We start from the raw sequence: 23,950 nt of genomic DNA, 5'->3' as shown, positions 1-23,950 counted from the left end.
CTTCGAGCTGGGACAGCAAGATCAGAGACCACAGGGTTTGGCACGTGTCAGCCTTAAGTTCAAGTCCGGCTATTCGTACTTTCACCAACGTGGCACTGAACAGATCTCATGTAGTCTTGAACAATGGGGTTGGAGCTCGCCCTGGCCTCCCTTTCACCAGAATTTCCACTGCTGTGATTGGGTGAGAGGATGTACCTGAGGGGCTTCGTCATCAGCGGCCAGGTGTGATGTCATTGATGAGGCCGAGGCTGTTGACACGACGAAGAATATCACCCCTGTGGATCCACGAGCTGGAGGAATGCTGTCCGCACTCCACGCAGGGCCCGTGCTCTGAGCTTTGTGCAGCGTCTGGTAGAATTCTCTCATGTATTTGGAGGTTGATATTCTTACCCCGCAGGATGAGGAAGGTGAGCTCCAGAGAGAGGCTTGTAGAGACGCTTGTCTGAGATCGCACAGAGGGTGAGTGTCAGAAGGCAGATTCAACACAAGCCTTGTCTGGATCTAAATCTCTGTGAGCCCCCCTCACCTGGGCAGCCCCAGGCATGTAAGAAGACAAATACACTCTGAAGTCTTTTAGGTCCTAAGTGACATGGTGGTCAGGATGTGGGGTCATTCATTCACTGGTTCATTCAACAGATATTTCAGGAGCACCTAAAATGTGGTGGCCGCTGCCCTAGGCCAGGAAATACATCTGTGAACAAAACAAAAATGTCCACCCCAAGGGACTGACATTCTAGCAGAGGAGATGTATGATAAAGCAAAAAAAAAAAAAAAATCTGTAAGATGTTGAGGACCACGGTTCTGGTTTAGATCACTAAAGGAATGAGGGTTGGCAGTGAAAGTGGCCAGGGATTCAGCCCTGGGACGTTCCAAGGTCAGGGGGCCAGGGACAAAGCCTGTGTCCAGCAAAGGTGGCCGGGGAGGAGTGGCCGGGGCTGGAGGAGGGGAGTGGGAAGATGTGGCACTCTGGAAGCTGCAGGCGGAGGGACGGACCGACCGAGTTGAATGCTCCTGGAAGGTCGAGTGAGGCATGGCTGAGGAGTTGCACTGACTTAGCCTGCGTGGAGGTCACTGACCACCAAGACAAGTACGACTCCAATGGGAGCGTTGCGGGTGACCATCTGACTGGAGTGGCTTATGAGAAATTGGGAGGAAGAGTTGGAGAAAGACGTGTGACAGCTCTCAGTGCCACTGGGCTGGGGCCTCTGTCCGGGATACACCGCCAGCACTCCTGCGCTGGATTTGCTGACAGCAGCAGGAACAGCAGTACCACCTGCTGGCTCCAGCCGCTCTCCCTGGACCGTGCCCAGAGCGTTAATACCCCGATGGCTCCTGGAGAGCTTGGGTCTGCGGCGACTTGCCCAGGGCCGACTCCTCCCCCAGGCAAGAGGGGCAGTGCCTGGGGCCCGTGGTACTCTTAGTGGCCTGTGAAAGTCTTTTGATTTCTGTTAAAAGTAGAAGAAAAGGGGCTTCCCTGGTGGCGCAGTGGTTGAGAGTCCGCCTGCCGATGCTGGGGACACGGGTTCGTGCCCCGGTCCGGGAAGATCCCACATGCCGCGGAGCACCTGGGCCCGTGAGCCATGGTCGCTGAGCCTGCGCGTCCGGAGCCCGTGCCCCACAACGGGAGAGGCCACGGCAGTGAGAGGCCCGCGTACCGCAAAAAAAAAAAAAAAAAGAAAAAATGAACATTTAGGTTAAGTACATGTTATGGACTGAATTGTATTCCCCCCGCAAAAAAATTTACATATTGAATTCCTAACCCCTAGCACCCCAGAATGTGACTTTACATAGATACAGGGTCTTCAAAGAGGTAATAACGGTTAAATAAGGTCATTGAGGTGGGTCCTAATTTCATATGACTGGTCCTCAGGAGAAGAGATTAGGACACAGACATGCACAGAGGAAAGATGCAGGGAGAAGGCAGCCATCTCCAAGCCAAGGAGAGAGGCCTCAATGAAACCAACCCTGCTGACAACCCCTTGATCTTGGACTTCCAGCCTCCAGCCTCCAGCCTCCAGAAGTGTGGGAAAATTAATTTCTGTAGTTTAAGCCACCCAGTCTGTGGTACTTTGTTATGGCAGCTGTAGTAAGCTAATATAATACACTTATATATTACTAATATTAATCTATTTGCTTTTATACCAACAGTCGTGAAATGTAATTTTGTGTGTATGTATATGTATGTATTTGTATACACACATATATACACACACACAATACACATCTCTCTATATCTATATCTATATATATGGAAATAGAGCGAGGAAGGGGCTCATGAAAGCAAAGTGCCCGGGACCCGGGGCACCTCCGCTGGGGGTGCAGAGGGGGCCCTAGTGCTCCATGTGATGCTGCCAACGGTCATCTCCGTTCCTGAAGGTCACCTCTGTTTTCTGAGGTACGTCCGCCTCTGCCAGCCAGTGAACAGGGACGGAGGGGCAGGTGCAACTGCCATTTGTGGAGCTCTTAGTCTGAGCTGGGCATTGTGGGCTCCACTACGCCCCACCTCCCGGGGGCATCTGGGGCCTTGGAGAAGCCATGTGGCTAACCAGGGCCCCATAGGCACAGAGCACGGAGCTGGCGCTGCGCCCGGGAGGCCTCACTCAGAGAGCCAGCCAGACCCCTGACCCTCTCCAGGTTATGAAAGGAGCCTCTGTCTGCAGGAAATGTCTCCAGGGTTCTGGAATGTTTTTTATTTTTTCCGGGGGACGGTAGACCCACAGGAAGCCGGGAGGCAGATCTGTTAAAAGCCCACCCAGGCTTTGGACCCCAGAGACCTGGGTTGGACCCCTGCTCCACTAGTTAGTTGCAACGCGTGTGAGTTCTGGGAAATCGCCTCCCTCTCCCGTCTGTAAGATGGTGATAACCCTGGGGGCCGGTGTGAGCACGGAGGAGCTTGTGTGCGCCTAGAAGCGTTTGTACATGCTCCCTCAGCTCCCTGCGCCAGGGCTCTCCTCAGAGGCCTCCCTGACCCCTGTCTGTAGCTGTCCCCTCTTCAGCCACGTTGTCCCATCACAAGACACCCTGCTTGTTTCCTTCAGGGCCCCTTTTGGGCTCTGGGATGTTTGGTGACCCGTTTGCTTGCTTCTCGTCAATCCCCCGACCACCCAGTACGCCCTGAGGGTGCGGGGTGCCCCTGTCTTGTTCTCTGCTGTCTCCCCAGTGCCTGGAGCATAGCAGGGCCCCCGTGGATACCTGCCATCTTCTCTTCCCCACCCCTCGCTTGCTCTGCTCCAGTCACACTGGTGATCCAGAATCGAATGAAATGGAGTTCTCGAATGGAATGTTTTCGTCCTGATGTTTCAGCTAAAGACACAGAGAGTAGGGTCAGAAATGGAAAGTGTCGTGTAGGGTGTGGCTGGGGCAGGACCCTCGGCCCCTGTCCTTTCCCTGCAAGGCCTGACCATGCCGGTCCCGGACACCCCGAGCAGGATGCTGCAAGGCTCTCGGTTCCCGGGGGAGAGATCTTGTCTGGACCGACTGAGCTAGACACATTAACTCAGACATTTCAGTATTAAAAATATATATATATATTTTGCCTCTAGGGCTTTCTGATTAGCTCTTATCATCGTCCCAACGTTTAATGGGAACGTTCACTCAAGCAGAACACGTGGGGCTTTCTGGCTGACCCAGCTCGCTGTATGTTGTCTCTCACCTAAGGTGCATGCTGGGCGCCGGTGACGCTTACATCACAGACCAGAGTGAGGACTAAGTCATGGAGGGTGGCCAGGGCTTAGCACACATGAGCAGCCTTTCTTCACTCTGGGCCTCCTCCCCCTCCCCAAATGCCCTTGGGGTCATCATTCGAAGCAAACTCTGTGCTAGCTGCTGGACATCATGCTGAATGGACACGACCCCTGCCCTCACGTTGCTTCCGGTCCAGGGCAGGGAGGCAGCCTTGCAAACAGACACCTGCAGCGTTGCAGGGAGTCGGGGACGTATGTCCCAGGGCCGAGTGTCTGCTCTGTCCCTTGCTCTTCTCTCTCTCATTCTTTAATCTTTTGGCTACACTGCGTGCCACGTGGGATCATAGTTCCCCAACCAGGGATTGAACCCGGGTCCCCTGCATTGGAAGCACGGAGTTTTAGCCACTGGACTACCAGGGAAGTCCCTTGCTCTTCTCTCAATGGAAGGGCAGGGACTGCACGGCTCTGAAGGGCTCATGGGTCACTCTTGATGCAGTGATGCCTCACTTAACCAGAAGTGTGCCTTTCTGGTAACTTTAATGATCCAGAACGTAGAGGAGGTCCAGGAAGTGAGCACAAAGAATTTCCAAGCAGCCAAACAGATGGCAGAATCCATGCCCCTTACTTAGCAGAACCTGAAGACTCTCGGACTTTGTTTATTTTGTGCAGAGTTCTAAGAAACGCAGGTCCTTCGTTTCTTAGCTCAGTGAAGTGTAGAGGAAGCAAATTAAGATTTAAGGGAGGCAGTCGAGATCCTGGATACACGTTGGCCCATTGACAATCACGGGATGAGAAAATGTAGGGAGGTCATTCAGAGTAGGTACAAGAACCGAGATGGTACTACACCTTCTGATGATAATTGGTCTGGAGCCATTACTCAGCCTGAGAGCATCACTGCAATGAGAGTGATATGAAAAATGGTCAGGAATTCATCCATCCATCCATCCATCCATCCATTCATTCCACAAGCACTTCCAGACTCCAGTCATGTGCCAACCATGATTCTGGGCTCTGGGGATGTGAAGGTAAACCTTTTGTGATTCCAGAACATCAGCAGGAAATGGCAGTGACACCCACTACTGCTGCTTCCTGAGTGACTGCTCTGGAGTGACCTCACCAAAGTACTTCACACACCTTCTCTCCTTCAGACCTTATGCCACCCTGGGAGACATGTATTATTTAATCCACATTTTGGAGAGGAGGAGACTGAGGCTCAGAAACGTAGGTGGCTTGCCCCCTGTCCCACTGTAATAAACGGTCAAGTCAGGATTGGAACACAGGTCTTCTCAACTCCAAGCCCATTTGTTTCTCCCACTCTGTCCTTTGGAAGCAGGTGTCCTCCAGCATCTCCCAAGAATATGCTGTGCATTTATTTGGTAGCTGGTATTCAAGACAACTTCAGGTGGTACACACATTTTCAAAATATTTAATAACTGTGTATTTATTTCCACAAATATTAGAAAATAAATATGGCTGGCACACCAGATCTGCAGTATAATGCTTCTGTATAAATACATTTTACCGGTAAAAATGTGAGTCGATTGAAAGAAACCATTAAGTAAATAATAGCCCAGGTGATAACATGGGTATGGTAAAAATCATGGAGATTGTGTGTGCTGATGGTAGTTGGGAAAAACAGGTATCCTGGGTTTAAGAAAGCAAGGAGGAACAGAATCGAGGTTGGATGTAATGCACATAAATGCACAAAGCAGGGGAAATATGGGTGCCCAGAACTGGTAGCTTCAGCTAGGTTGGAACATATTAAAATGGGAAAAGCGTGTTCTCAGTGATGCCAAGTGATGACAGAGTGTCCCCACCAGGTCCCAAGACTCATGCCCTGTATCTGCTTTCAGGGACCTGTGCCCTCCGGACCTGTGAGCAGCCCCTGCAGTGCGAGATCGCTCACCAGCTGGGACACGACCCCGTGCGCTATGACCTCACGGGCTGGCTCCACAGGGCCAAGCCTAATCTTTCGGCCCTGGACGCCCCCCAGATCCTGCAGCAGTCGAAGAGGTGAGCCTGGCCAGGACTGGGGACGGGCTGGGGCATTCGAGGTGCTGGGGCCGTGAAGTCACAGCAGCGCAGTGATGGAGACCAGTACAGGAACCCCTCCCTAATGATGCAAAGACCCGGACTCAAATAGGAGCAGTTCAGTGTCTCCCAGGGCCAGCCTGAGCCCAGCTGAGGAGAAAAGCCGGCCTTCTGGGGAAGTGGAACAAAAGCTAGGAAGCTGTGACTTCTTATTTTGGCTTCTGGCCTTTCATCGAGTATCTGGTAGATGATGTGACTGAAAGGACTTCTATGGACATCTTCAAACTAGGGGGTCATAAAGCCAAAGTGATAATGTTTTATAGCATTAAAAAAAGCTCACTGCATTTCTTGACGGCTCAGAAGTGCTAGCAGAGGGCTGCTTTGACTTCAGAGAGCTATTGGGAAATGCTTGTTTTGTGTGTGTGTGTGTGTGTGTGTGTGTGTGCGTGTGTGCGTGTGTGTGCACACGTGAAGCTCAGGCCACAACATTTACTAACCATCTGCTATGCACCTGGCATCAGGGTGAACGCTTTATAAGCATTTTTAAAATTCTTACAACAACTGTATCTCTGGGCCCATTTTATAGATGAGAAAATTGAGGCCCCAGGAGACCAAGTGGTTCACCTTTGATCACATAGCACAAGAAGAAAGTGGCAGAGCCGGGGTACGATTTGGGTCTAGGTGGTCAGAGTTGTTTGGAAAGCCTGTATCTCGGGGGGCTCAGGGGCTCACAGCTCCTGGAAAGAGATCAAGTCAGGGGATGGGGCAGAAGGAAGGGTAAAGAGCACATGGAGGGCTGTGTGGGGAGCCAGCAGACCTGGGTCAAGTCCCATCCCTGCCCCGTGTCACCTGGGTGACTGTGGGCAGTCCCTTTCCCTCCTCTGGGTTTCTCGCTTTCTCCATCATGACATAAGGGTTTGTTGGGCAAGGCCATGTTGCACAGCTCTGGAGTCAGGCAAATGTACAAATACTGCTTTTCCCTTTTTCAAACTGCGTGAGCTGGGTCACAGTTTCACAGTCTGAGAAATGGGAATGATGCCACCAAGCTTACACGTGTGCTGTCAGGCTTTGGTGATGTGACATGACAGATGGCTTGTTAAGGAGCCTGGTTCATAGCTGGCCCTCCACACGTCTTGTGGCCTTGTAAATTTCCCTTCTGCTCTAAAAGCCCATGGCTCAAGCTGAGTGAGTGGTGTAGGGTTAGGGAAGGGCGGGCTAGGGAAGGGCGGGCACACCTTGGTTGATCAGATGGCCTGGTGAGTGGGGGACATTCTGGGAAAAAGGAGCAGCGTGTGCTTGGAGGTGAGAGAGCACGGCAGGTTGGAGGTAAATCCCAGCAGGGTGTCTTGCAGACTTGAGAGCCAAGCGTTGGTGCTTTTTCTTAGCATGTGGTTCTGCAGCCAAGGTCCCTGATGCACCAGGACTGCTGGTGTCGCTTTCTCATTCCTGGGCCCATCTAGTCTCTCAGGTGGGGCTTCCCAGGAGGTTCTCATGCCCACTCAGCTTTCGTTTTATATATACGGAGTGGAGGTCCAAAGAGGACACGTGACTGCCCAAGGCACAAAGTGAATTGGAGACCAGAAGTCAGGTCTCCCAATCCCACAGATGGGGCAGTCCTCGTGCAGGGGTCAGGGCTGTGGGCCCGACCTTCTCTCCCTGTACCAGGGCTTGGTGCCGACATCCTTCGCTCTCAGGGCTGCTGCTTCCAGGGGCTTCACGCCCCCCACTGCTCCCTCCCCAGATTTTTATTTCAGCGTGAGTGTATTCAAGCCATTGTTAGTCTGTGCGCTCTGCCATGCATCTAACCTCTCTCAGCACCCTTGGTGCATCTGGCAAGACTCATTTCCTTAATATTGGACAGTCGGGTAGGCATAGAGGCGGGTGGGTAATGGGTCTTGAGGGCTGGGACCGGGGTGGGGCCCGGACTCGCAGGGAGCGATGGAAGGTGCCCGCAGGTGTCCACTGGAGGGGATGGGCTGGTGCGACCAGAGAGGCACGGGTCCTCCTCTGGGCCCCCGCTTCCTCCTGGGGCGCAGTAGGGTCTGCCTGGCGCTCAGGCTGTCTGTTCGACAGCAAGCACAGTAAGCACCTGCTGTGTACTGCACCTGTTCTCGGGATGACCGAGATGACTTTGCCCTCTAAGGAAGTGCAGGCGGGGTAGAATTCCTGCAGGTACGTAGGTGACGGAAATGTCCAGTAGAAGGAAAGTTGCTCTGAGGTCAGGGGAGGAAGAGAGGCATGGAGGAAGGGGCTGACATTTGTCACCAAGCAAAGGCTTGTGTGGCAGAAGGGACCATGAACAGAGTAGGCAGTTAGCGTATGATTCGAGGGGAGGGTTCAGGAGGCAGATTAGCAGGAGGCAAGGGGGGTCCCCTTTGCTCCACCCTGTGAGCCCCCTGAAGCACCTCTCTCTTTCCCCTCCTACCTGCCAGGGAGGAGCTGAGGGGCCTGTTCCAGTCCCGGGCCAAGCTGTCCCCTGTGTGCTGGGCCGTGGCCGGCCTGGAGGGCACCTCCCAGCAGGCCCAGCAGAGGAGTAGCACGGTGAGGAGGACGTTCGCCAGCAGCTTGGCCGCGGTGAAGAGGAAGGCCCCGTGCTCCCAGATCAAGCTTCAGATGGTGAGTGGGGGCCCTGTCCCCGTGGAGTCGTGGCCTCACGGCCCGCCTCCAGGGTGGCTTACCCACCCACATCATCTCTGAGCTCCCCAGCGAGCCTGAAGGGGCGGGCAACACCCACGTTTCACCAAGGAAGAGACCGAGGCTCAGGGAAGCAAAGAAATTTGGTGGAAAGTGATCCATCCAAGTCTGAGGCCAAAGCCTCAGCTCCTTGGTTTAACTTAAGCGGCTTCGGGAAGTTTGCAGGAACCACAGTTGCCCTCTTGACCAAGGTGACAAATGTCACGGCCAGACCCGCCCCGCCTGCCTTCCTCACCTCGCAGGCCTGCATGTTTACCTCTAGGCTCTCCATAGGGGAGGCCCAGGATCCAGCACTGGCTGTAAAGATGTCACCTGGACACCTTGATCCAAAAACAAGTGGTCAGGCTGAGCCAGGCTGAGCTCAGGAGGGTGGGACGTGGGAAGGATTGGTTTGAAGAAATGACTCGTAGCATATTATACCGGAAAAGCCCACAGACCAGGTCCTGGGTCCTAGTCTTCCTTTTCGGCGCGTGGTCCATGCAGCCTTAGGTCGCTCACTTGTCCTCTCCATGTCCCAATTTCTCCATCTGTTATAGTAAGGGTTGTTGCAAAGGTCCTTTATTTCTCATGAGTACAAATCAGGCCATGGATAGGAGGTCCTTGGTGTAGGACATAGGGCCCCCACAGAGATGCCCAGGCCAGACTGCATATACATTTGGGGAATGTTCAGACCCCTGTCTGTCTCACCCTGGCCCTGACCGCAACCCTGTCTCCTCTCTGTCCTAGGATGCATTGATCAGCGTGATCAGCCGGTCTCAGTTACACTTCATCCACTGCCTGGTGCCGAGCCCAGTGGTGGAGAGCAGAGGCGGGCAGGGGTCTCTGACTCCACCGCAGCCTGGTAGAGACAAGCCCGGAGCAGGCGGGTCCCTCCCCTTGGACATCCCGGCACTGAGGGTGCAGCTTGCAGGGTCCTACATCCTGGAGGCGCTGCGCCTGCACAGGGCAGGTAAGAGGCAGCCTGGGAGCGAGCACCTTGTCTCTGACTCCTGGGACACGCTCCTGGACCAGTGACAGCCGAGGGACAGGAGCATCAGCTGTGTGCCAGGAGCTTTCCATGCAGCATCCCATCGAAACTGCCCAGCAGCCCTGTGAGGGGGGAGCTATGATTACCCCATTTTACAGATGAAGAAACTGAGGCTCAGAGAGGAGAAGGGACTTGCTTAGGGTCACACAGCGGGATGCGGCAGAGCCTAGGTTTATGCCGAGGTCTCTTTGAGTCCAAAGCCCATCTTATTTCCTGATTTAGTTGTGAACTCCTGGAAGGCCACGGGTGTGTCTTACTCATCTTCCTTTCAACAACAAACATCTCAGGGGCATTTGCCTTGGAGTAGAGGGTGAAATTTCCACAATGATTAATATTTGGTCTTCAAGACACTCAGCCTGGTTTGGGAGATCCGTGTGGAAACAAGCTTGGTCCATGATGGGACCAGGGCGTGTGTCACATGGGGATGCCCAGAGGAGGAAGCAGGGAGACTGGGAAGACCTCCTGGAGGAGATAACGTCTTATTTGAGTCTTGGAAAGAAGCAGGTAGCTCACCTCTGGCTGGTGCAGGGAGAGGAAAAGCTTGGCTGAGGGATCACTGTATGCAAAGGCAGGGAGGCATGGAGGAGCCTTGGTTTTCAGGGAATCGGGTTCAGAATGAGTGGGGGATTGTGGGAGATGAGGGGCGGATCCACCAGGAGAGACAGCCTGTGAATGCTGTCTTTGGAAGTTTGGCTTTCCCGGGTCCAGCTGAGGAGGTGATGGAGTGATAGGGGAATAAGGGGTTTCAGCCAAAGGAACAAAGTGTCAGGCCTGTGTTCGAGAAAGCAAGCATGCACCAGGGTTCCCCCATTAGCTCATCTTATGAGTTGAGTTCGATCTGAAATTTTCCCATTCTCTTCTGCCTCTGAGACCCCGTAGGCCACCCCTTGGGTTCCCCTCCCAGCCAGAAACAGCTCAGGTGAAGTCAGTGGATGGGGCGGCAGGGCTGGCGGGGAGTCTGGGTGGGCACCCATTTGTTTAATATTCCTGTGGTCACTGACGCCTCAGCTTGTGGTCGCTGCCCCCGTGTCCTCCCACCGTGTTAATACGGAACCCTGGGCATGAGGTAGTTGACGGAGAAGCCGGGAGCAGCTGGAAGCAAAGATGAGCCCCTTGCTCCCTTCAGCATCACATTGATTTTCCCACCGGTCCACGCAACCACAGGCACAGGAAGACAGATACTGTCGCACGGGAAGAGCGAGGTGGTCACAGCCCGTGGCTGATCGACTGTGCCCCGCCGCCCGGAGGCATCCTGGCCCGTGGGTTAGAGTCCCTGCGTGCAGGCATGGGTCAGCGTTCCCTTCCTCCCTGTGGGTCCGCCCTCTGCGTTCTCAGTGCCGCCCGACTTGGAGGGAGCTTCCAGCTCAGTGAAGGGTTGAAGTCTTGTGGTATAACTTGCCAAATTTCTGTCTCCCAGACCTGGTTCATTTCCTCATTGTTTTCTTGTTTTGTTTTTTTTTAATTAATTTATTTCTGGCTGCATTGGGTCTTCACTGCTGTGCAGGCTTTCTCTAGTTGTGGCGAGCGGGGGCTACTCTTCGTTGCGGTGCGCGGGCTTCTCATTGCGGTGGCTTCTCTTGTTGCGGAGCACAGGCTCTAGGCGTGTGGGCTCAGTAGTTGTGGCTCACGGGCTCTAGAGCGCAGGCTCAGTAGTTGCGGTGCACGGGCTTAGTTGCTCCGCGGCATGTAGGATCTTCCCGGACCAGGGCTCAAACCCGTGTCCCCTGTATTGGCAGGTGGATTCTTAACCACTGCGCCACCAGGGAAGCCCTCCTCATTGTTTTCTGCTCTGAGCCACTTCTGTCTCACACCATACAAGCAATATTTACAAGCATACAGAGATCCATACACGTGTGTCACGTATTTATGATTTGGAGTCTGTGCACGTGTAACGTATACACGAGCAGATGTTGCTTTATTGTGCTTCGCTTTATGGCGCTTCACAGAGAGTGCACTTTTTTACAAATCAAAGGTTTGTGGTAACCCTGTGTCAAGCCAGTCTGTTGTCACCGCTTTTTCCTACAGCATTTGCTCACTTTGTGCCACATTTTGGTAATTCTTGCAATGGTTCCAACCCACCACCCGCAAAAATGTACAACTCGCTGAGGGCTGAGATGACGGTTACATTTTTTAGTAATGAAGTATTTTTTTAATTATTAATTTATTTTTGTAAAAACACAGAATTACAGTGTATCAATTTACTTATTCAATTAATACCCTTTAGTAAAAATAAAGTAATTATAAAATTCAGCAGGAAAATACTAGTAGTAAAGCATTTTTAATTGAAGTACATTGTGTTTTAGATGTAATGCTATTGCATGCTTAATAGAATAGTCCAGGGCCTTCCCTGGTGGTGCAGTGGGTGAAACTCCACGCTCCCAGTGCAGGGGTCCCGGGTTTGATCCCGGGTCAGGGAACTAGATCCCGCGTGCGTGCCGCAACTAAGAGTTCGCCTGCCGCAACAAAGATCCCGTGTGCTGCAACTAAGACCCGGCGCAGCCAAAATAAAGAGATAAATAAATATTTAAAAAAGATGAGTTTAACATTGAAAAAAAAGAATATGGTATAGTCTAAAGATAACTTTTATACGTACTGGGAAACCAAAAAGTTTGGGGGATGCTTTATTGCGATGTTTGATTCGTTGCGGTGGTCTGGAACGGAACCTGCAACATGTCAGGTGTGCCTGAGTTCATACACACATGCACGCATGATGCACACATACATATGCTGTTTCTCAGGTACCCACGATGTGCTGGGCACTGCGGTTACGCATACTAATCGATGTTGTTCTCACAAAGCCCTTAGCACAATGCCTGGAGGAGAGTGAATGCTCAGCAAACGTTACATATGGGGCAGACTGGTGGGCACAGGTCGGACTCTGGAGCCAGTTGGCCTGGGCTTGACTGGGGCTGACACTGGCAGGTCCCTAGATCGTGCCTGCCTTTTATCTCCTGTGATAGCTCAGGTCTCAGAGAGCTGTCGAGTGGGTTGATGAATTAATAAGGGAATAACAGAAAAGTGCCTGGACCTGGGAAAGTGCTCAAAACACATTAGCCTCCTTTATTGGGTTAACCAGAAAGTTTGTTCGGGGTGGCACAGCAAAACCCGAACGAACTTTTTGGCCAGCCCAATATTTCAATCATTATTGGATTTAATCCTCATCGTGACTGTGTGACAGGAGATCTTATTACTCTCATCTGACAAGTGAAGAACTTGAATCTCAAAGAAATAGGGTCATTTGTCGCTGGTCAGAGGGCTAATCAGGGCAGATGTGAGATACGAACCCAAGTAAGTCTGACTCAAAAGGACAGGCCTGTAACCTCCCAGCCCCCAGGTCTCTGTGCGGTCAGCATCCTTCCAACCTGGCCTGAAACCCTCCTCTTCCCCCAGGAAGGCTTCATGGATTTGCCACATGTACCCACCATGACTCTTCCTCATGGTTCATGCATTTGGCTTATTGTAAAGTGAAGTCTAAACATGGAGTGAGATTTCACCAGACCTTCTCCCATCCAGCCACTTGAGGGTTCTTTTTAAGGCAACTGAGGATCTACCACGCCCCTTGTATCCAGGATGAAGTCCAAGCTTCGAGGTCTGGAATTTGATGTCACGTTCCTTGGGGACCCGGTCCCTGCTTGTCTTTCACCTCATTGTTGGTTACTCTCATGGGATTCGTTATCATCTCTGTCTGGGTTTGGATCCCATCTGGGAGAGTTAGGGTTGACTTCACTTTGGGCTACGTGACTTGAACTCTCTGGGCCTCAATTTCCAATCTATATAATGGATGTAATGATACAGTCCCCAGAGTGTCTGTAACACAAGGAAGTTGTTATCCTAGTGTCTTGCACACATAAAAGCTCAGTAACTGCTTTTGCTATGACTGTGAAACGAACCTTGTATTTTCCTGCTGTGGCTCCCTCTGCCTGGACTTCTTCCACACCAAATCCTCTGGCACACTCTCACGGCCCTTTCAAAGGCCAGCTCAAACGTCACCTTCTCTCAGTAGCTTTTCAGATGCCACTTCCCACACAGAAGGGTGCAGCTGTGTCCATCCTACATGTTAGATTTAACATGTAGATACCGTCTGATGCAGCATTTCCCACATGCGGTCTGTGGGGCGGTAAAAAGTATTAAACCAAAAAAAATTTTTTTCCCATGGTCCAGCAGGTTTGGAGAACTCTGGGTTAAGCGAAGCTAATCAGGGCAAATTCCCTGCAGAGGGTCTGGAGCCTTTGACGTCAGTGCTCACACAGATTGTGACCTTCGGAGAAGCAGATGAGGGGGCAGCTTTTTCAAACTTTCATTGGAGCCTTTTATAGGGTCCTTGTTCTGGGGAATGCAGTTGGGAAATGCTGATTGAACCCAATTTCTTAAATTAGCAAATGGGGAGACTGAGGCCCTAAGACGTGAGGGCACACAGTGAGTAGCAAGGCTGGGAGCAGACCCCTGGACCCCTGGGCTGGGCTTCTCACTTGGATTCTTTGTTCTTCTGCTCCCACCACCCCAGGCTACGCTGACCACATGGGGCTCACTCAGTTCCGCCGAAGATTTCAGGTGCTGGACCCTCTGCTCATGAGGAAGCTCAAGTCGGCCCCCGAGAGAGTGGATGAGAAGAAGGTATGTGGAGCCAGGTGATGGGGGTGGAGGCCCCAGTGCTTCTGTTCTGTAGGGATGGCCCCGGGGGCAGCTGGGGCAGCCAGGATCCGAGAGCTGGGCCTTGGGGGCTAAGGTGACAGTGGCATGAGCTTTGACTCAGACCCCTGCTCCAGACTTCGCCTGCTGCCGTGTCACTTAGGACACTGCCTACCCCAGAATGGTCCTTCTGAAACCCTGCATGAGAAAGTGCAGGGAAAGAATTAGAGCCACGAAAAGAGCAAGTCCCAGCCAGGGGGGCTCCTAGCAAGATGAAAAGTCGTCATTCCCACCCATAGGAGTGTTCCCCTCGGCACCAGCACCCTGAGATATAGTCTATGGAAAGAGGACTCTGTGGTCCCAAACACCCCCCTCGGGGCCTTTGCACTAACTGTCCCCTCTGCCTGGAGCGCTTTTCTCCCCAGTCCTTGCCTGGCCAGTGTCATTGTCATCTTGCTATTCAGATCTTGGCTCAGATGCTCTTCTCCATCACATCATCTTGTTTTAATAGTTGCATAGCACTTATCCTTATCTGAAATTATACACAGATTGCCTGTGTGTTCTCTAGCTCACAGCAAGTGTTCGATAAATTTCCCGTTGGATGAATGAATGAATACATGTACCTAACCTTGTTATTTCTGCCCCTGGGTATCTCCTTTCTCCATCTCTACTGTAAACTTCTGGAGCCGGAAGTCTTCACCCCTAGTGCCAAAGCCTCGGTAAATGTTTCTATTGAGAATGGCCACCGGCTAATCAATGATAGAGCTCTTCAGAATTTGCAAAGCGCTAGTGCATCCTCACAACAGCCCTGCAAAACAAGAGCTGTTACATCTCTTTTATAAATGAGGAGACGTAGGCTCATGGAGATGGATGATTCCCTTGAGGCCACACAGCCGAGCATTCATGGGTTTTGTCCTTGAACCCAAATTTCTTGATTCCAGGGAGTGCTTTCGAGAAAGCCTGGGCTCCAGAGTCAAACAGACCTGCAGTTGACTCCCAGCTGGGGCTGTGTGAACTTAAACGAGTGAATCCATCTTTCTGCCTCAGTTTCCTCATCTGTAAAATAGGAACAACAATAATACCAACTCCAGCGGGGCGTTTGGAGGATTGTATGTAATAGTGTAATTGACGTGCTTGACGTAGGGCCCGGCATATAATAAGGGCTCATTATATATGGACTGCTGTCAGCAGCATCAGCACCACCATCATCATCTTTCAAGGCCAGAGTGATGGCAGCCAAGCCACACAGGCTGGATATTCACGACCGTGTTGAAACTCCCCCTCCAAGTGAGCGTGCCCGTGCATGCCTGAGCTCACTTGGAGGGGAAGCTCACAATTCTTAAGTCCTCTCTGGGCTGTTTCTGCAGCAAGGGCCAGGGCACAGACCGCCTCCTGCAGACAAGGCGGCATTTCTCTGTGGCCCTCCTGAGTCACTGTGGGGAGGGGACCTCAGACCCAGGCTGGTGTGGAGCGAGGCTATCCCCGCCAACCCATCTTGGAAACCACGAAACTCTGCCTGGCTTGGTGCCACCAGCCACTCTGTACCAAGCTTCATTGGGGTTCTTTATCCTAGGTCCCCCGCCCCAGTCTTAATCTCCGTTCAGAGCATCTGGAATGGAACCATTGAAAGGGGCTTGGGCTCCTCTGCAGTTGAAAACAGCACAGAAGTGGGGCGTGGGGGAGCTGTCTGCGGGGGCAGTGGGGGTAGCATATGGAGGCATTTCTATTCCGGACGACTCAGCAGTTCTCTCTTGGAGCCAAACCGAAGCCACCTCCATATACTCGCTGGAGGCCTCGGGAAGTGGAAAATTACCGGTGGAATGGACTTGGGAGTTTTTGCTGCTTCTTATTCTCTTTTTATTTGCTCACAAATTTCATTTGCTGCAGCATAGGATTTTGGTAGCAACAAAAGGAAACGCCATCCTGCCTCTTACGAAAAAGCTGATAAATATTCATTTGCCAGGCAACATGATATGCCATGAATTATACATGAACACGTGCTCGGGTGGGCAAACTGTCAGCCTCTGTGTGCAAAGCATTTAAGACCTCAGGATTTAATAAGACAAGTTTGACAGCTAGAAAAGGTCAATATTATCATTAGACACTAGACAGCAGCAGAGGGAATTCATTGTCAGGGTGTGAAATGGGCCTTGGTGCATCCCTTGTGTGCCCAGCATGCACGTGGTGCTTAAACAAGGCTCTTTCCCAGTGAAGTGCTCTCATTTGGAGGGTCCCCGATGGATATTTTGTGCTCCCGAAACAAAAATAGCGTGTGCCTTTTACCACAGATGCACAGACCCTCATCACGAAATATCAGGCGTAATGTGAAAAGGTTACGGCCCTCAGTAGATAAAGCCTCCCTGCTCTGGGAATTGTCCCCATTTTACAGCAGAGGCGAATGAGGCTGTCACCCCCCCCCCCCCCCCAGCTGGGCAGTGGGGCAGTGGTGGAGCTGGGATTTGAACTCAGGTTCTCAAATTCCTCACATAGGGCTCTTTACTGTTTATTGTGGTAAAATACACATAACATAAAATTTACCATCTTAACCATTTTCAAGCATAGTGGCCTTAAGTACATTTGTATTGTTGTGAAGCCAGCACTGCCATCCATCCATCCATGGATCCATCCATCCATCTCCAGAGCTCTTCATTTTCCAAAACTGAGGCTGTCCTCATTAAACACTAACTCCCCATCCCCCGCCCCCCAACCAGCCCTTGGCAACCACCATTCTGCTTTCTGTCTCTATGAATTTGACTGCTCTAGGGACCTCATATAAGGGGAATTATCTAGTATTTGTCCTTTTTTTTTTTTTGCGGTACGTGGGCCTCTCACTGCTGTGGCCTCTCCCGTTGCGGAGCACAGGCTCCGGACGCGCAGGGTCAGCGGCCATGACTCACGGGCCCAGCCACTCCGCGGCATGTGGGATCTTCCCGGACCGGGGCGGGAACCCGTGTCCCCTGCATCGGCAGGCGGACTCTCAGCCACTGCGCCACCAGGGAAGCCCTAGTATTTGTCCTTTTGTAACTGGCTTATTGCACGCAGTATGACGTCCTCAAGGTTCACCCGTGTTGTAGCACATGTTGCAGCACATTCTTAGAAGAATTTCTTTCTTTTAAGGCTGAATCCTGTCCCACTGTGTTTATGTAGTACAGCATTTTGTTTATCCATCCTCTCTCAGTGGACACTTGGACTGCTTCCACCTTTTGGCTATTCTGAATGACCCTGCTATGAGCACAGTGTACAAATATCTCTTTGAGACCCTGTTTTTGATTCTTTCGGGTATGTACCCGAAGTGAAATTGCTGGATCATATGGTAATCCTATGTTTAATTTTTTGAGGAACCTCCAAACTGTTTTCCGTAATGGCTGCATCATTTTATATTCCCCCCAACGAGGGTTCCAGTTTCTCCACATCTTTGCCAACGTTTGTTATTTACTGGGTTTTCTGTTTGTTTGTTTTGCATTAGTCATCGTAATGGGTGGGAGGTGGTATCTCATTGTGGTTTTGATTTGCAGTCCTCTGATGGTCAGGGCTGGTGAGCATCTTTCCATGTTCATACAGGACTTCTGAACGGGAGCCTTTTGAAGACAGAGTATTTGGTGAAGTTTTGTATAGAATGTGCCATCTGTGATGTTAATTTAAAATAATTATTATTGATCCCATCCAACTGTAACCAAGTGCCTCGTTTGCACCAGGCCCTGTGCTAGCTGCCAGAGAGACAGGAATGAAGAGAACACAGCTTTGTGGGGAAGAAAGATGAAAACGAGTAATTTCCAGACAGAGGGATAGTTTTGGGATGCCCCAGGAAACACATCTAAAACTTTGGATTTTTGCAGCAGGGGTGAGGGTGGGACATTCAGGGAAGACACCTCAGAGCAGATGATGATTGAGTTGAGCTTTCTGGGACAATTTCAAGGAATCAAGTAAGAGAAAGTACAGGGCAAGCCACATCGGGAACAGCATGTACAGAGATCCAGAGTCACGAGGTTCCATGGCTAATCTAGCGTGGCTGGAGCATAACTGCTGCCAAGTGTCAAGAAAAGGGTCTGAGGTTGTTGGCAGGGGCCAGACCACAGTCACTGTTAGCAGAGATAGAGTCTGGGCTTTATCGGGTGGTCGGTGATGGTTGACCAAAAGGTTACCAGCAGGAGCACAGCTTTGAAGACTAGATCGTTATTATTTGAACTGGCTTAAGCAAAACCGTGAAGGAAGTCAAGTCCACTCTGGCCATTCCTTGGCCCTCTGTAGGGAGCAGTGTTCTCACGCTGACTTCCAGCCGTTGAGGATGCCCGTCTCTTCTAGACTCCCAGGCACCTGCTCCGGTCTCCAAAATAACCCTCTCTAACCATCGTGGGTCCCGTTCCTCTCTCCCAGGTTATCCCATCTGGTTAAGATTATGCCTTAACCCACACTGAAGCCCTCCCAGTGACCTCAGGCAGGTTCCTGGAAGAGCTCATTCGGTTCACCTTGGCGGTGTCCCAGATTCTGGTCCCTTCAGTCTCTCTGCTGCTGAGGCAGGAATCGCTAAGTCTCCCTGATCCCATGATAGGAAAGCCCTGGGCCCACCGTCTTCCCCTGAGTCTACAGTGATGATTGATTTTTGCCAACCAAATCTGTGTCCCTGGGGACTTGATCTGAACACACCTAAGGCGTGCCAGTCTGTCTTCTCAAAGGCAGCCACTCTTCTTCTGTCTTAGACCCTGGTAGACACTCCCGATTTCCTCTGAATTTGTCTCAGAGTCCTTTTCTGCTGGGAGGAGGCCCCTGTGAGCCCGTGACTGGGGCAGAGGGGTGGGGGGAGGGAGAGAGGGAGCTGTCCGTTCTCAGGATGCTGAACGATGTTTACAGGGCCTTCCATAGCCTTAGCCCTCTGGAATTTATTCATCATCCTTCCCTTTCTCACCTTGCTGTCCTCCTCCAGTTTGGGTCTACTGTTTTAATAACTCTACATGTTTTCCATTCTGTGTTAATCAACTCAGTTATATAAATATGTGTGTGTGTTATTTATACGTTCGTCCATATAGTTTATGCTTTGTGCCAGACATTCTATTTACAGTCTTGAGCCTATAGAGTTAAAGAACAGAGATATAGTCCCCACCCTTATGGAATTATTTGATCAGTGTGTAAGTGAGAGTTTTCAGTGGTTAAAAGCACGTGGTTTAGAGTCAGACAGACTTGGGTTCACATCCCGGTATCTGCCATCTCTCTTTCCATTCATCCGTGCCCCCATGATGCTTGATAGCTGTATGACCAGGGACAACATGTGATAGGGCATAACAAAGTGCCCGGCACATAGTAGGTGCCCAAACACATGGCAGCCATCGGGGTCATGGTGTGGGTTTCCTGGAGAAGGTGCTGTACTGACAGCAGCCAAATGGTGTACTAGGAGAGCATCTGTCTCCACAGACGTGGGTTCCCTGCAGCACACTACCTGCTGAGGATTTGAGTTGGGGAAGCTCTTCCCAGCCATGGCTCTTTGCGGTTCCTGGAGTCTTCCGCTGCTTGTCTGGCACGTTCAGCTTAACGTGAGATGTCAGACTGTGTGCTTTTTATTGAACAGTGGAGAGAAAGCTCTGTGCAAAATTCTAGGACACAAAAGGATTCTGCAAGTGGAGGCATGAATTGGGTTTCTCCCAGGTACATTGAAGGACTCATAATTTGAGCCTAGAATGGCAAAGGTGAAGGGTGTGTCATCACTCCGCAGTGCCAGAGGGGCTTATAACCTCAGAACCTCTACCAATTATTAGTACTTATTGAAACTTAGCATGTGCCAGGCATGATATTAAGTACATTATGTGCGTCGTAAATGCTGCTTGGAAGTCTTTAAGTCCAGCATCCGAGCCCACAGAGGGTTTCTGTTGACTGCTTTTTGTTTTTCTTGGGTATAGGTCACACTTTCCAGTTTCTTTGCGTGTCTCGTAATTTTTTGTTGAAAGCTGGCCATTTTCAATAATATAAAACTGCCTCTCAATTCTGCTCTTCTCCCAGTTACGTGGTAACTTATCTGAACTAGGGTTATGGAGTCTGGCTCCCCCACGGTGTGAGACTGCTGCCATCTCTTTTCAGTTTGTTTCACTCTTGTTTTTATTATAAATTGTGGTTTCTCAAGAGTTGCCCCTGTGTCAGCACAGCTTAGTGGTCAGGAGAGGTTGTGGTCAAACATTTTGAATCTGTGAAGCTTTAATCTAATCCTCACGGTACTCTGTGTGGGTTGGAAAATGTATTCGACATTCAGGCATTTACAGTGTGCCACAGATTTTACTTTCTGTGTGGCTCTTTCACATGTTTTCTGCCTGTGCACGTGGCCTTATATTTAAGTAGGGTTATATACATGCCTAAGGCTCTCTCAGTCCCTCCCGTGCATGCGTGTAGCCTTTCAGATTGCCAGGAGTCTATGGGCGGTTCTCAAGGCCCACTATGACTGTCCTATTCCCTATAACTCCTTGTTATAGGGACCTGGCTAGTCACTGGCCCATTGCTTGCCCCTCTCAGGGTAACAGTCTTAGGCTAGCTGTGCCATTGACTTTCTCCATTTGTTTGCTGCCAAGAGCACTACTGTTTCTGACAGTGTTCCTGGGTGTGGGATTTCCCCTTACTTTGATCCTTGTAAGTGAACCCCTTCTGGCAGCAAAGTGGATGGTTTTCACAGCTTGCCTCGCCCTGGTAGGACCTCTGCAGTGACAGAGCTTAGTGGGGAGTGGAAGGGTCTTGGCCATGATTGCCATAAACTCCCACTCTTCTTAAAGGCCCAGTAGTTTCTCTTGAATAAATGTTTCTCAGTTTGCTGCATCCCCTTGCTCAATTTCCAGAGTATCAAAGTTGTTGTTTTTGAAAAACTGTATCCATTTCTGTCATTGTTTTGCGGGGAGAGGATTTGTCAAGCTCCTTGTACTGACATTCTGGAAGTCTCACTCCTACACACTACTTTCGTGGTCTCATTAAACCGCCCCCACATCCTTGTAGCATAGGCGTGACTACTCCTATTCTAGAATAGGGCACCAAGAGGACCCGAGAGGAGGAGTGGCGTGCTCGGGGTCCCACAGCTAGCGAAAGCTGGAGCTGTACTGGATCGCAGCGTCCGAGGGCAGAGAACAGGCTGAGTTCTCTGATTCCCTGGGTTGTGTCATGTGATGTTTGACAAGTCCTTTCATTGCACTCGACCTCACTTTCTTTCTCTATAAAATAGGCATAAAACTTCCTAAGATAGTCACAGAGGTTTGAAAATTAGATGAGTTATGGGTAAAGCACTCAGAGCAGTGCTCAGACCCCAAAACACAAGGGAAAACTCTGTTTTTTGGAGGCAAAATGGCCAACATTTTACTCAGCCTTCCATGCCGAGAGGTTTTACCTCAACTGTCGGGACAATTCAGATGGGTTAGCTGATTCCATAAAGATGCGGAACAAGGAAGAAATTTCTTACAGTCACCTGGATTCTTGCCCTGTCATCCACCAACTGGCTGTTGGGCAGTGATTATATTAGGTAGAAACAAATGAAATCACTGGTATTTCACCTAGGCAAGTGACAATTTCATATGGTTCGATGTAAGAGTAATATTAATGTTGATAATGAGAGCAGCTGAGTACAAAGTCATTTTCATGTACATATCCTCAGTTAATCATCCCAGCCCCTGTACAGTCTAGGCAGGGGATGTTAGCATCATCTTGCAGGTGAGGAAAATGAGGGTCAGAAGCACAGTTCAGTGCCCGCAGCCACCTGTTCACTCTGTCACTTGGACCTAAGCGTCCTTATCTGTACAGTGAGGTCAACAGGACAGACTATCTCCGTGAGGCCTAATGTGCTTGGCTACACAGACATCTAAAGGGCTCTAAGAAAGCAGGGAGACGGAGAAGAATCCCTGGATCTTGTGGGGCCGGTTGTGTGTTTTGGCCGTGTTTGGGGTACACCTGAGAAGTGGAAGCTTAGTCCGCATTCTGCAGCACCACTGCCATCTTATCCAAGAGAGAGGCCGATAGGACCAGCTCTGAGACATCAGGACAGGCTCAGGATGTTTACTGAGTGCCTACTGTATGCAGCTATTTTGTGAAGCCCTCCGCAAGCACAGCCACAGAGTCTTCCATCGTAGGTGCCATTATCTCCCCCCATTGTTCTGAAGAGGAGCCTGCAGCTCAGAGTAAAATGCTTGTCCAGGGTCACACAGTTCGTGAGTGGTTAAACGAGAATCTCAGTCCAGGTGGATCTAACTCCACATCCTGATTTTTTCCTCCCACACGTGGGCTCTGGGCGTTAACTCCAAAGTAGGTTAGAAAATTGTCACCAGCTGTAGGCTTCATTGCTTTTCCATCCGTCCATCTTGTTTTCAGCCAATGTTTATTTTGTTTTCTTGTGCAGAGAGAAAAAAAAATGTTGTAGTCTGGATATGTTGGTTTTATGCATTCTGCTGCCTATAGCTCCCTTGGAACATTTTTGGCTAAAATGTAATAAGTGAAACCACTGAATTTTTGGAGGGGGCGCTATGGAATGTTCCTCTCAGAGGTCAGAGGAGGAAACTTCCCCCCAGATTACAGCCTCAGAGTAGACTTTTTTTTTTTTTTTGCGATACACAGGCCTCTCACTGTTGTGGCCTCTCCCATTGCAGAGCACAGGCTCCGGATGCGCAGGCTCAGCGGCTATGGCTCACGGGCCCAGCTGCTCTGCAGCATGTGGGATCTTCCCGGACCGGGGCACGAACCCGTGTCCCCTGCATCGGCAGGCGGACTCTCAACCACTGCGCCACCAGGGAAGCCCAGAGTAGACTTTTAATAAGCATTTTTTTTTTTTTTTTTTTGTATCTTAGGAAGTTTTCTGTGATGCCGATGACCCATGGAATTGAAACTCATCTACCAGATTACTCTGTCTCATAACACCTTTTGTTTCTTTGAGTGTCGCAATTACTTTTCTGACAGCTTATTCTGAAGATAGACTTTGTGATTTCCGGTGAATGGAAGGTCCGTGAGGGGGTGGTGTGAGGGTGCAGCGGGAGGAGAATTGGCAGTCACCGGGGAACCAGGCACGACCTGCATTCATCTGAGGGTACGGATCTCTGGCAGGCTTGTTTCAGAGCCTGCAGGCCTAGACGACAAGAGGAAAATTCCATTAAATGGCTGGTGGTTTGGCTAAGGCTGCGTCCAGGGATCTCTGAGTGAATTTGTTTCTCCTGGAGGGGGTGGCCTTTCTCCACACTCCCCCCCAACCCTGCCCCGCTTCTACCCTCACTGGGTCTCTCTTGCCGGGCGTTCCCTCGTTCAGTCGTCATAATTATTGAGCTCCTACTGTATGCACAGAACAGTACCAGGTGCAGTGGAGGAAACGGGTGAATTGAACACAGGCTCTCCCTCCCTAACCTAGGTCAGGAACACAGGGTTAAAGGCCATCTCCCTCCCTGACCTAGGTCAGGGACACAGGGTTAAAGGCCATCTCCCTCCCTGACCTAGGTCAGGGACACAGGGTTAAAGGCCATCTCCCTCCCTGACCTAGGTCAGGGACACAGGGTTAAAGGCCATCTCCCTCCCTGACCTAGGTCAGGGACACAGGGTTAAAGGCCATCTCCCTCCCTGACCTAGGTCAGGGACACAGGGTTAAAGGCCACGCCATTTATTCACATATTTGGGAGAGGGAGGCCGTTTCTGGCACATGTGATGAGAAGGACAGGGTGCTGGGGAGGCTGTCACGGGGGACACAGCAGGTAAATTCCCCAGTAGCCTAGGGCCCTCTGCAGCTGTCTTGGGCCTGGGAAGCAGTCGAGACATAGGTGTTGCAGTGTGGCCCGATACACCTTGGTTCGAGTCTGGTTCGGCCCATGTGAAACTTACAGCTTGGGGAAATGCTTTCGTTCTGCGTTTTTAAAATGGGGGTAAAACACAGGTAACATAAACTTTGCCATTTTAA

General features: G+C 50.9%; 1 protein-coding gene across 1 annotated transcript in view; it reads left to right on the top strand.

Annotated features, from left to right (window-relative positions):
- Positions 1 to 23,950, top strand: part of MYO18B (myosin XVIIIB) — a 221,672-nt gene that overhangs the window by 61,911 nt on the left and 135,811 nt on the right. The window contains exons 17-20 of the mRNA XM_065889514.1: positions 5,537 to 5,696; positions 8,147 to 8,330; positions 9,135 to 9,357; positions 13,940 to 14,049. Of these exons, the coding sequence (XP_065745586.1) occupies positions 5,537 to 5,696; positions 8,147 to 8,330; positions 9,135 to 9,357; positions 13,940 to 14,049 (677 nt within the window). The remainder of the gene's footprint in view (positions 1 to 5,536; positions 5,697 to 8,146; positions 8,331 to 9,134; positions 9,358 to 13,939; positions 14,050 to 23,950) is intronic.

This window comes from Phocoena phocoena, chromosome 13 (genome assembly GCF_963924675.1).
Source record: "Phocoena phocoena chromosome 13, mPhoPho1.1, whole genome shotgun sequence".
Lineage (NCBI taxonomy): Eukaryota > Metazoa > Chordata > Mammalia > Artiodactyla > Phocoenidae > Phocoena > Phocoena phocoena.
The sequence above is the reverse complement of the archived record's forward strand: the minus strand, read 5'-3'. Positions and strand labels throughout refer to the sequence as shown.